Here is a 14,038-nt window from a genome sequence, read left to right as displayed (position 1 = left end):
GTGTCTGTGTGTGTGTCAGTGTATATGTGTGTCCGTGTGTGTGTGTGTGTGTAGGAGTATCTGTGTGTGTGTGTACAGTGCAATGGTGATCACCCGTAATGTGACATGAACCCAAGGTCCCGGTTGAGGCCCTCCCTATGGGTACCGAACTTAGCTATCAGCCTCTGCTCAGCCACTTTTTGCTGCTGCCTGTCCCGAAGTCCGCCTTGGAGGATGGTCACCTGAAGGTCCGAGGTTGAATGTCCTGGACCACCGAAGTGTTCCCCAACTGGGAGGGAACGCTCCTGTCTGTTGATTGTTGTGCGGTGTGTTGCAGGTCACGAAGAACATGGCGTAATTTTTCAGCCCCTGGGAAGTACTGAACAACGAAGGGTATCCTGTCGGTTGCAGCACCTGTCTGTCTCCTGAGGAGGTCATTACGGTTCCTTGCTGTGGCACGTCGGAACTGGCGGTCGATGAGTTGGGCATTGTACCCCGTTCTTGTGAGGGCATCCCTGAGTACTTCCAGGTGTCCGTCAAGTTCCTCCTCATCTGAGCACACACAGGCACACACATACGGGCACTCCTATACACATGGACACACATATACACAGACGTGCACACAGACACCCACACATACCCTTACAGACAAACACACTCACACATGCACCCCCTCACAGACTTAAGACACTCTGCACTCACTACACACACACACACACACACTTTCTCACACTCACAACCCCTACCCCAGACAGACACATGCACACAGACTGACAAAGACCCACATGCACACATATATTTTGTGGGGTGAATTTGTACTTGCAGGGTTACATTGTACTTTGATCAAAAACTGCATGCATTCATGTAGAACTCTGAGCTCAAAAACTGCATGAATTTATGTAAAACTCCGTTATCTCACTTTTTTAGATTAGAAACAATCTAAACATCATGGCATCCACAGAGAACACAGGGGGCCAACACCTTCAACATATTGTCTAGCTATCACCATCGTTAACAGCTAACCCGAGAATGCAACTTTTTATAAAAAAGGTTTTGTGATTTACACATGAAAGAAGTGAAATTATCACGGTATTCCAAAAGATGAAAGGCTTAACTTACAATCAATTTTTCAATGTATAATTTCAGTTACATCACACTGTAAAGTTTTGCTATAAATTCTATGTGATAGGATTGAGCCCTCCACTACCACCTGATGAAGGAGCGACACTCCGAAAGCTAGTGTGCTTCCAATTAAACCTGTTGGACTATAACCTGGTGTTGTGTGATTTTTAACTCTGTCACTAAGATTGAAACAGTGAGATCTGTTTCCTCTGTTGCATCCCTCCCTTCTATGAGCTGCTCAGGTCAAACTGCCTTTAACATTTTGATCGTCAGTAAGTTTGCAGATGACACCAAAATTGACAGTGTAGTAGACAACGAAGGTTACCTCAGGAGTACAACAGGACCTTGATCAGATGGGCCAAGGAGTGGCAGATGGAGTTTAATCTAGATAATTGTGAGGTGCTACATTTTGGTTGGGCAGATTAAGGCAGGGCTAACACATGGTAAGGTCCTGAGGAGTGTTGCTGAAGAAAGAGACGTTGGAGTACAGGTTCATAGTTCCTTGAAAGCAGAGTTGTGGGTAGACAGGGTAGTGGAGAAGGCGTTTGGTATGCTTTCCTTTATTGGTCAGTGCATTGATTGTAAATGTTGGGAGGTCATGTTGCAGCTATACAGGACATTGCTTAGGCCACTTTTGGAATACTGCATTCAGTTCTGCTCTCCCTGCTCTAGGAACGATGTTGTGAAACTTGAAAGGGTTCAGAACAGATTTACAAGGATGTTGCCAGGGTTGGAGGGTTTGAGCTATAGGGAGAGGCTGAACGGGCTGGGGCTGTTTTCCCTGGAGCATTGGAGGCTGAGGGGTGACCTTATAGAGGTTTATAAAATCATGAAGTGCATGGATAGTGTAAATAGACAAGTATTTTCCCTGGGGTGGGGGAGTCCAAAACCAGAGGGCATAGGTTTAGGGTGAGAGGGGAAAGATATAACTGGGATCTAAGGGGCAACTGTTACATGTGTGTATGGAATGAGCTGCCAGAGGAAGTGGTGGAGGCTGATACAATTACAGCATTTAAAAGGCATCTGGATGGTTATATGAATAGGAAGGGTTTGGAGAGATATGGGTCAAATGCTGGCAAATGGAACAAGATTGATTTAGGATATCTGGTCGGCATGGACGAGTTGGACTGAATGATGTGGTGCCTGTCTATTTCTGGCCCCTCCCTAACCAATGAGCTCAAAAACTGAACTCAGTTCAAGAGATGAGGTGGGTTCTGCCCTTGCTAAGAAGGCAAAATGTGATCTAAGAAAGAATTGATGAGCCTGAGAAGTGTTGAAGTTAATGGTAATCAAGAGGAAATCTCTTGACTGGAGTGATGCCCAGAACAAAAGGGAGATGCTTGTGGTTGTTGAAAAGTAATCATCCCAACCTTAAGACGTCAGTCTGAGTTGTGCAGCACAGTGTCCCAGACCCAACCACCTTCAACTGCTTCATGAATTGCACTCTCTTTATCAAAAGTGAGGATGTTTGATGATGAATACACAGCGCTCAATTCCACTCGCAGCTCATGAGATAATGAAGCAGTCCCAAGTCCATGTGAAAGAAAATCAAAGCAGCATTCAGGCTTGGACTGATTCACAACAATTCACTAACATGCTACACAGTGACCATCTGCAACAAGACAGAGTCTATCGCACACCTTTGGTAAATACAGGGTTTTGCCAGTGAAGCCCACATCCCATGAGCAAACTACAAAAAGCAATTAGAATCATCTGTTCTGAATTTCTGTTCTTTCCTTTTACAGCTCTTGAGAATGGAAGGATGTGCAGACATGGAACTCAAACCAAGCGTCATGTCTCAACCTGATAGATTCAGTCAGTAGATGAGGAGCTGAACATAATTTGCCTTTTAATATAGATGCAGAAATGTACTGACAAACTGAATGAATTGATAAACCTTCACAAAATTCACAACAGGGAGAGATTGTAAACGTGTTGTGTGTGTGTGTGTGTGGCCAAGGCATCAACTCATCATCCAGTCTGGAGAGAGAGGAGAACACCAGCTCCACGGAAAAACCGTGGAAATGCGGGGACTGTGGAAAGGGGTTCAGCTCCCCATCAAAGCTGGAAACCCATCGACGCAGTCACACCGGGGAGAGACCATTCACCTGCTCCGAGTGCGGGAAGGGATTCACTCATTCCTCCAACCTGCTGAGACACCGGCGGGTTCACACACAGCAGATTTCACTCATCTGCTCGTTGTGCGGCAAAGTATTCAGTCACTCCTCAAGCCTTCTGAGACACCAGCAAATTCACACCGGAGAGAGGCCATTCACCTGCTCTGAGTGCGGAAAGGGGTTCACACAGTCATCCTACCTGCTGACACACCAGCGCATTCACACAAGGGAGAGTCTTTTTATCTGTTCCTTCTGTGGGGACGGATTTAATCGACTGTCCAGATTTCTGAAACACCAGCGGATCCACACTGGGGCCAGCCCATTCACCTGCTCTGTCTGCGGAAAGGGATTTATTCGGCCATCAAAACTACTCACACACCAGTATATTCACACCGGGGAGAGGCCATTCACCTGCTCCATATGCGGCAAGGGATTCACGAATTCATCTGACCTGCTGACCCACCAGCGCGTTCACACAGGAGAGAGGCCGTTCACCTGCTCTGCATGCGGCAAGGGATTTACTCGATCATCCCACCTTCTGACACATCAACTTGTTCACACTGATCAGAGACCTTTTCAATGCTCTGACTGTGAGAAGACCTTTAAAAGTCGAAGGAATCTGCTGACACACCAACGGGTTCACACCGGGGAGAGACCGTTCACTTGCCCTATCTGTGGGAAGGGATTCACTCAGTCATCCTCTTGTCTGACACACCAGCGAATTCACAAGTGATTGCAAGGGTTTGTTCCTGCTGTTATTAATTGTGTTCATCATTGGGGCTTATTTCGACTGACATTAATAAACCATAGCAGATTGCTATTTAACATGCTGGAGAAATGCCACATAGCAGATTCGTTCTAAATATATTATTGTAGAGACCTAACTATCCCTGAACTTTCCACTGAGTGTTTGACATAATCTGACTGGAGCTCAGAAAGGACAGGCTTGTCGGGAGAAGGTCATATGGCAGGAACAAAGCAGTCCTTCAGGGTTACATTGAGAGGGCAAATGGCACTTTGCTGTCAATGATGAGAGATGAGAAAGACCAAAGGGTCAATCTTGAGGTGTGCTCCAGCTACTGTTATAGCATCATAGAATCTCTACAGTATGCAAACAGGCTGTTCAGCCCAACAAGTCCACCCAAACCCCTACCATATCACTCTACATTTCCCCTGACTAATGCACTTAACCTATACATCCCTGAACACTATGAGTAATTTAGCATGGCCAATCCACCTAACCTGCACATCTTTGGACTGTGAGAGGAAACCCACGCAGACACGGGGAGAATGTGCAAACCTCCACATAGTCACCCGAGGCTGGAATTGAACCCAGGACCCTGGCGTTGTGAGGCCGCAGTGCTAACCACTGAGCCACTTCCACGATTCAGAGCTGCCAAGGCATGGAGCAGATGCTTCTTTACAAGTATTTAGAGTCAAAAAGAACCACAGTGAATGATGGAAACGTGCTGAAAAATTGAAGATTGGTGCCAACCTGTGATCTATTCGTGACTGCAAGTGAAGTATTAAGTTTCCAACTTGAAAAATGTGAATCAAGCATGCATTACTGATTGGGGCATAGAGTACAATAACAAGCAGGAGATGTTGAACCTCTTTTTTTTAATGACATTTGTTAGACCTGAGAGTATTGTGTACAGTTCTGGACACTACACTATCAAAGATGTGAACACACATTGTAGAGAATGGAGCAGAGATTTACAAAAATGTTTCCAGGAATGTGACACTTCAGTTCTGAGGATAAATTGGAGAGGTTTGGACTGTTCCTCTTTGAAAGAATAAGGTTAAGAGGTGACCTCATAGAAATGTTCAATATCATGAGGTCTGGATAGAACAGATAGGAAGAAAGCTTCACACAAGGATCAAGAACAGGGCAAAGGATTTGTAAATGTAATAAATGATGCTTGTTCGCAGCACAGACATAGTGGATCAAATGGCCGCCTTCTGTGTCGTAACACTTCTATGATTCTAATTGTGGTCATTATTGTGTAAAATGTCATTGTTGTGTGTGTGTTAGTCCAGTCAACCAACAAAAACTTGTATTTATGTAGCATCTCTAACATAGTAAAATGTAGTCAAGAAGGAAAAACAGATTACTGTCTCGATTTTAAATGCAGATGAATGAGTTCCCAGGACTCTTTTGACTGCTGGTACAATTATACAACAGACGTTTAGTCTCTGATAAAGAAGGACCTGCAGTGTGTTTCCACAAACTCTTTGTTTGATGTTAAACAGCAGGACTTTGATGTAGTCTTTGTCAGTATTAATTATACCTCCTAATATAGTAATTCTAAAGCAAGTATTCACTTCCTGGTGTCCTTGTTATGTTGTGCTGTTGAAATAAAGATTTAGTGAACTGTACAACAAAACTTTGTTGACTTTTTGGGAATGCTCTTCTGTAATTGACAATAATTTTACTTCCACATTTTAAAATTGACATTCTATTTTCTGAGGTAAATTGGGAATGATAGTAGTCCCAGTATCGCTTCCTGAGGAACATCACTTCCCACTATCTCTCCGTCTGAGTAGCTATTGTAATCCCAACTTTGTGTTTTGTAACTAGTTTTCCATTGATGATCATCTACAACTTTACACAGATCAGGCTGTGTGGAGTGAAGGACCAGGCAATAGAATGAATGGAAATTGGTCAGAAAATATGGGTTGGATTGTCAGCGAACTTACACCATCTTTCATCCATTGGCTCCAAAAAGCATGACCTACCTCATCCTAGGGACTGTCGGCATTGCAGACACAGTTCTGCACCAGCAGATATTAAGCCCAGTAGCAGAAGCACAGATGAATCAAGTCTGGCAGAGATTCACGTGCATTTCCTCGAACCTGATTTATTACGTTTGTTGCTCCCAGTGTGTCTCCTCAACATTGGCGAGACCGAGCACAAACTCAGGGAGCAGTTCAGGGAACATTTATGGTGTGTACCATCCAATCAAGCCCAGCTTTCAGTCGCCATCCATTTCAACTCTCCCAATGACATGTCCACCCTGTGCCTCCTCAACACAAGGCCACACGCAAACTGGAGGAGGAACACCTCATCTTCCACCTTGGGAGCTTACAATCATATGGTCTCGACATAGAATTCACCAGCATCCAAATCTCCCCACCCCACCCACCTCATTGCAGACCCAGCCCTCCCTCTCTACCCCTGACTTCCTAAACTGTCCATCCTCCTTCCCACCTGTTCACCCTTCCCCAATCACAGCCACCTCCTACCTGCGTATGCATCCCGCCCAGCTTTCCCCCAGATGTTAAGCTAGCTGGTCAATAATTCCTGGTTTTTGTCTCCGCCCCTTTTCAACTAAAGTTGTCGCATTGGCTGTTTTCCAATCCTTTAGGACGTTTTTTTCCAGAATCTAAGGATTTTTGGAAGGTTACCACCAGAGTATCCACTGACTCTGAATATCCTTTAATAACCTCGGATGCATCCAGGGGACCTATCAATATTCAGCTCCTTTGGTTGCGCTGGCACTTTTTCTTTAGTGATGATTATTGTATTTATTTCCACCCCTCTTGTCCCTTATTATTTAGTAATTCTGGAATGGTATTCATGTCTTCTACTGTAAATACTGATGCAAAGTATTTCTTCAACTCATCTCTCATTTCATTGTTCTCCATTAGTATTTCTTCAGCCTCATTCTCGAAAGGGCCTACGTTTGCTTTGGCTTTTCTCTCCCTTTTTATGTTGTTATGACATGGAGACGGCCGGCCAAACCAAACCAGTCTTTCTACCTCTGTATTTGCAACACAGTAAAATTTAACACTTTCAAAGATCCTCAAAATTGACCCCACTGGTCCCTAACCAGACTTTTGAATGACTAATCCCAGGGTCTGTGAATAATCAATTCTCAACACTGGTTTGCAGCTTAAACAAAAGACTTAGCAATTTATTAACAGTACATTGACTTGAGCAGAGCGAAATTAAACAACAAAGTAACCTAATCATTGTCGAGCCCCCTTCACAGAAAAGGCAGATAAACAAATAAAACTCTGCCCTCATTCCTTGTTAATTAACCTTATTTAAGCTTAGCACTGTTGCTTCTGACCCAAGTGCCTCCCTGTCAAACCGAATGTCAAATTCCCTGGTTATTGTTTTCGTTATGGTCACTGTTTCCTTGGGAGTTTTTTGCTCTGACATCATTTCTCATCACCAGATCCAAAATAGCCTGATACCTGTACAATATATTGTTGTCAGAAACTATCCTGAATACATTCTATGACTTGTTCCTCATGGTTAACTCGGCCCATCTAACTTTCCCAATCTACATGAAAGTTAAAGTCACTCGCGATTAATATTGTTACATATCCTCATTATCTTCCAATTCTTTCTCTGCTTCTAGGAACAGGAGCAGCCCATAGAGCTCCTCAAGCTTGTTCCACCATTCAATGAGATCATGGCTGATCTGGGGCCTAACTTCACATACCTGCCTTTGGCCTATATCCCTTAAGAAAAATCTTAGATTCAAAATTAATGACTGATCCAGCATCCACTGCCTTTTGTGGAAGATAGGTCCAAACGTCTACCATCCTTCATGTGTAGAAATGCTTCCTAACATCTCTCCTGAATGGCATCTAACCAGGGTTTTGTCTAACTACATTATAACTTCTGCATCCTTGTACATAGGTAGGAAGAGGGGTGGGGAGGTCATTCAGGAGCTCAGGGAGTTAGGCTGGAAGCTAAAAGCTAGGACGGACAGAGTCGTCATCTCTGGGTTGTTGCCGGTGCCACGTGACAGTGAGGCAAGGAATAGGGACAGAGTGCAGTTGAACACGTGGCTGCAAGGATGGTGTAGGAGGGAGGGCTTCAGGTATTTGGACAATTGGACTGCATTCTGGGGAAGGTGGGACCTGTACAAGCAGGACGGGTTGCACCTGAACCAGAAGGGCACCAATATCCTGGGAGGTAGGTTTGCTAGCACTCTTCGGAGGGGGTTTAAACTACTTTGGCAGGGGGATGGGATCCGGACTTGTAGTCCAGCAAGTAGGTTAGCTGTTTTTCAGGATGTCCAAGAATGTAGGGTGGCTGTGGAGAAGGTAGCACTGACAGGGAATACTTGCGGATACAGGGATGCGCTCAAGTGTGTATACTTACTTTACCGCCTGCTGCACCTGCATGCTTACCTTCAGCGACTGGTGCACCAGGACACCCAGGTCCCACGGCACACTCCCCTCTCCCAATGTACAGCCAATCTGCCTTCCTGTTTTTGCTTCCAAAGTGAATAACCTCAGATTTATCCAAATTATACTGCCATTGATGTGCCCACTCACCCAACCTGTTCAGATCATGCTGAAGGATCTCTGCATCTTCATCACAGTTCACCCTCCCACCCAACTTGGTATCATCTGCAAACTTTGAGATGTTACATTCTGTTCCCTCATCCAAATTATTAATATATATAGCTGGGCACCCAGCACTGATCCCTGTGACACCCCACTAGTTACTGCCTGCAAATTTGAAAAGGACCTATTAATTCCTACTCTTAGTTTCCTCTCTAACATACCCCTGAATATGTATTGAGTGGCCATGATCTCCTTGCAGACATGCATCCAAAATGGCTGTAAGACCATACCCAGTAGCCCGTATTTGTGCCTTTACTTCATTGATGAGGAAAAGACGTTCGACAGAATGGGATGACGAGACTCTGTGAACTTCCAGCTTCAGGACGGACTTTCTCCCCTCCCCAGTTCCGACCGCTGTATGTTGCTGTGGAGTGCCTTGTGAAGATTACGGGTCCCTGCGAGCAGAAGAAGGGAGAGTCGCAGTGGTGATCCCAAAGAAACTGGACCCACGATCTCACGGATGTGCCCTGGGACCCAATGAGATGCAGATTCTGGAGCGCAGCCCCGTTCTCTTAATACAACCCTTGCAGGGCCAGGTCCACATCGCGCTGACCGAGACGTGACTCCAGGTCGAACACCTCCTTCTCCAATTCCTCGATCCTGGATTTCCGCCTCTTCGTCAACCCCCACTCCCCCACCCCCCTCCCCCCCCCCCCCCCACCAAGCATTCAGCTGACAGCAGACATGGACGTGAGCCTTATCCACGTCCCATTGCAGCCTCCAGGCGGGGAGCCCCTTCCACTTCCTTCTCCAGAAGGGAACGAAACGAGTCTTGGAACCGTTCATCCTCCAGCAGCAGGTTGTTAAAAGTGCCATTACGCTCACCCTGGCGTGGAACAGAAGGAGCTCCCCTCACGCCAGCAGGCCTTCTGAACACAGGAGGCGTGCGTCTGTGAAATGCAGAAGTGGTCAACTCTGGACGCCCCGACCCCAGGCCTCACGAAAGTGAAAGCAATGGAATCAGGATGGAGATTTCACCAGACATTTACCAAGGCAAAGGTCTTAACCAAGTCCCTCAACTTCCCTACTGAGCTCTTCTAGGCACTACCATGGTCCCACCTCTCGAGGGTGCTATCGAAATCTCCCCCAAGAAGGATGAGTTCGCCCTCACTGATTAAACTAAGAGTAGACATAACCTCGAAGAAGCACGTCTGCTCAGATCCCATCCAAGGCGTGTATGTGTTCACGGAAACCAACCACAAGTTGGAGCAGACGGCCTGGCACATGCTCCTTGAGTCTCAAGATCTCCATCGAGTGCTGAGGGTGTCGGTCACCAGGAGCCGCCAGTTGGCCACAACTCCCGATTGTGACCCCACACCCCCAACCAGGGTCAAAAGCAGGAGGATTCTTCACAGGAACCTCCAAGTCTTGAGAGTATACCAGACATTGGCTAAAACATTGGCTAAAACAACGGTTCGGAAACCTGCACCCCCAGCTCCTTAGCGCCCATGCCCACCTCAGCGCCTGGCACAGTTGCAGTGGATGGCAGAGGGTGGGTTCATGTTCCACCCCCCCTAGTGAGGGGGGGAAGAGGTGTTTCTGGGGTACATGCTTTTAGTACTGGAACTTCCGCCACCCCCCCCACCCCACCGCTGTCCGACCAAGAAGAGTAGCACCTTTTCCGGGAGGGGTGGGGAGAACAAGAGACAAGTCTCCACTGTCTTGCCGCCTCCCCACCCAAAATGACCTCCATTTTTCCTGTTCCTCACAAGCACGCCGGGGCCAAAGGAAACTGGGGACATCCATCTGCTCCTTCCAGCTTTCATCACCGATAGGCCCTGGATCATGGTCCAATTCCCAATGGGCATGGGACCGTGCACCTTTGCGAGGAAGCTCCGCCCAGACTGGGGGTCGATGGTCTCGGAGTCACTCAGGGAATCCTCCTGGGAGGCCACCCTGAAATGTTCAGTCTTCCCCCCCGGACATTCCTCTCCTTCAGACACTCTCCGCCCACCCTGTTTGTTGTTGTTATGACACGATGGTGAACCCTTCTGCTAATTAAACCAAACACCCAGAAAAGCTCACCTCGCCTCATAATCTGTTAAAGTATGAGTGACAGTGAACTCCCAAATTCCACTATTTAAAGAAATAAATATCAATTTATTCTTTAACTCTAAAAGTGAATGTTAAACAACAACTATTTACAACTCCATATCTCCTTTCTCTTAAATGCGTTGTTATCTGCCTCCAACAATATACTGTTCCCACAAAAACTGGTATTAAAATTACATCAACTCAATTTCAAAACCACACAGCGGCTGCCGTCGGTGTCTGTCTCCCTCTGGCTGACGATCTACCTGGGTCATCTTCAGTCTTTTGCTGCAACGATGTTTCATATGAAAAAGGTACAGTTCTGGTCGCCACATTACCAAAAGGATGGGGATGCTTTGGACAGGGTGCAGAGGAGGTTCACCAGGATGTTGCCTGGTATGGAGGGCGCTAGCTATGAAGAGACGTTGAGTAGATTAGGATTATTTTTATTAGAAAGATCGAGGTTGAAGGGGGACCTGACTGAGATCTACAAAATCATGAGAGCTATACGGGTATCCCTGGTTTTTCAAATTTCACTTTTTGCCATTTCGCTTTTACGAAAGACCGACATTAGTACCTGTTTTTGCCAACAGAAAGAACTCCGAAGAGGATTTTCATTTTTACTAAAAAAGGTGGAAATTTCTCCCATATAAATTAATGCTTCTTCACTTTACGCCGCTTTGACTTACGAAAGGTACCATAGGAATGCTCTACTTTCGGATAATGGGGGATACAGGGTGTAGACAGAGTGGATAGTAAGAAGCTTTTTCCCACAGTGGGGGACTCAATTACTAAGGGCCACGAGTTTAAGGTGAGAGAGGATAAGTTTAAGGGGGGGGAGATATGCGTGGAAAGTTATTTACGCAGAGGGTGGTGGGTGTCTGGAACGCGTTGCCGGGGAGATGGTAGAGGTGGACACAAAAGAATCAATTAAGTTGTAAGTAGACAGACATGTGAATGGACAGGGAGCAGAGGGATACAGATCCTTAGAAAATAGGTGACAGGTTTAGATAGAGGAATTGGATTGGCGCAGGATTGGAGGGCCAAAGGGCCTGTTCCTGTGCTGTAATGTTCTTTATTCTTCAGGAAGAACATCACCTTCCCATACATCTTCAACATAGCAACAATGACAGGGGCATCAACTACCCCCACCAAGGCCGCTGTATATGCCTCAATGGTCATGTTGGGGTGAATGCAACATTTTACACCCGGAGGTGTTTTGTTACATAATTAAAAGAGCGATGAGGCTCCCAAGGGGACGGAGAGGATGCAACCACCACATAGGAACAATTGGGCCCCACTCTGGATATTATTTTAGAAAGTCCTCTGCTCCGCTCCCTCCCAAACCAGCACCAACATCTCCTCTCACACAAACAGCAAGTAAAGGAAACGAGAGTCCCGTTAGGCCTCGCTTGCCAGTCTAGTCACCTCAGACAGTCATGTCCCAACCTGCCACCCAACTCTTAGGTGCAACACAACAGCCCCCAATGCCCAAAGACAATAGTCACTGGCAGTAAATAAGGCACAGTCACAAAGTAATGCTACATGGCCCAGGACAAGGAGATGGCCCAGCCCCCAGATTCCAAAGTACAGTCTCTCACTGCAAGTGTTCAGGCCCAAAGCAATTCATGTCCAGGCCTGAATCCTCAACTGAAGAAGTAATCCAGGCTCCAGGAATCTTAGGCACAGAAGTGCAGGCCACCATGCTTCTCAGGGGACCACAGCAAATCCCAAGCTGGAGTGCTTTCAGGCAGGCAGACAGGCTGCAGCACCTTAGGTCACATCTCTACAGGCCACATCAGCCTCCATTACAACAGCAGCAGAGTACAAACTCCCAATACACTGCCCTCTGCAAGGAAGTTAAAAATCACACAACACCAGGTTATAGTCTTACAGGTTTATTTAGAAGCACATGCTTTCGGAGTGCTGCTCCTTCATCGGGTAGCTGAATGCACAGATAGCACAGCTACCTGATGAAGGAGCAGCACTCTGAAAGCTAGTGCTTCTAAATAAACCTGTTGGACTATAACCTGGTGTTGTGTGATTTTTAACTTTGTTCGCCCCACTCCAATATCGGTTTCTCCACATCATCTGCAGGGAAAACAGTCCCCCATCACCACCCACTTCTTGTACCATTGAGACAATTTTGAATTCCTGAAGAAGGGCTTATACCCAAAACCTCGATTCTCCTGCTCCTTGGATGCTGCCTAACCTGCTGCGCTTTTCCAGCAACACATTTTTCAGCTCTGACCTCCAGCATCTGCATTCCTCACTTTCTCCTAGACAATTTTGAATCCAAATGCTTAGTTCTCTCTGTATTCCATGTTATCCAACCTTGTTAACCAGTCTACTATGAGGAACCTTGTTGAATGCCTTGCTGAAGTCCATATACACAACGTCTACCACTCTGCCTTCACCAATGCTCTTCGTCGCTCAGAATCCCCTCCAACAACTTATCCACCACTGACATCAAGCTCACTGGTCTATTGTTCCCTGGTTTTGCATGATCACCTTTCTTAAATAATGGCACCATGATAGCCAACTTCCAGTCTTCCAACACCTCCCCCGTGGCTATCAACGATACAAATATCTCAGCAAGGGGCCCAGCAATCCAGCTTCCCTCAAAATTCTAGGGTACACCTGATCAGGTCCCGGGGATGTATCCACCTTCTTACCTTTCCAATCATCTATCTGGCTGGTCCTGTTGTGTAATCACTTCTCTAAATCTACTAGCCATCGCACTTCGTGTCTCTTGTATGCCCTCAATGACATTTAAGTCTACAAAGCTCTCAATAAACGTGGTATGGAAAAATAAATTACCTTTCCTTAATCACAGTTTAATCTTAATAATAGTAATAATTTTAATATTAAGCATGAAAAAAAGAAAAAAATTATAAATATTAAAAAGAAATCAAACACTTCACTAAAAAAAAAGACTCTTCCTTGAATAATCCAATATTCAGCTTTCAATCTCCAGATTTTAAAAAAACTGTCTCCAGCTCTGTCCATGTGTAGACTTCTTCTCTATGCCAAATGGCTGATGAGTTTCTCTGGCACATTATGTTTGTAATTCATTACGCAGCTGATACGATGCAGTTCAAGCCAGTGTCCTTGAACAATTACCTGCTCCTCAGGAATACCAGTTCAGTGACATCAACACAGTTCTCTTCCAGGAGAAAGTGAGGACTGCAGATGCTGGAGATCAGAGCTTAAAAATGTGTTGCTGGAAAAGCGCAGCAGGTCAGGCAGCATCAAAGGGAACAGGAGAATCGATGTTTCGGGCATAAGCCCTTCTTCAAGGGCTTATGCCCGAAACGTCGATTCTCCTGTTCCTTTGATGCTGCCTGACCTGCTACGCTTTTCCAGCAACACATTTTTAAGCACAATTCTCTTCCATGCCATCATCAGGCAGTGCATTC

The 14,038-nt window shown here is 45.9% G+C and overlaps 1 protein-coding gene across 1 annotated transcript; it reads left to right on the top strand.

The window, feature by feature from the left end:
* Window positions 1-2,988: 2,988 nt before the first annotated feature.
* On the top strand, window positions 2,989-4,381 carry LOC122544013 (gastrula zinc finger protein XlCGF8.2DB-like; the record flags this gene model as incomplete). Its single annotated transcript, XM_043683027.1, has 1 exon — window positions 2,989-4,381. A coding segment is annotated over one exon (963 nt), but the record flags the coding sequence as incomplete, so codon positions are not given.
* Window positions 4,382-14,038: the final 9,657 nt, after the last annotated feature.

This window comes from Chiloscyllium plagiosum, chromosome 45 (assembly GCF_004010195.1).
Source record: "Chiloscyllium plagiosum isolate BGI_BamShark_2017 chromosome 45, ASM401019v2, whole genome shotgun sequence".
Taxonomy (NCBI): Eukaryota; Metazoa; Chordata; class Chondrichthyes; order Orectolobiformes; family Hemiscylliidae; genus Chiloscyllium; species Chiloscyllium plagiosum.
This window is presented reverse-complemented; position numbering and strand designations above follow the sequence as displayed.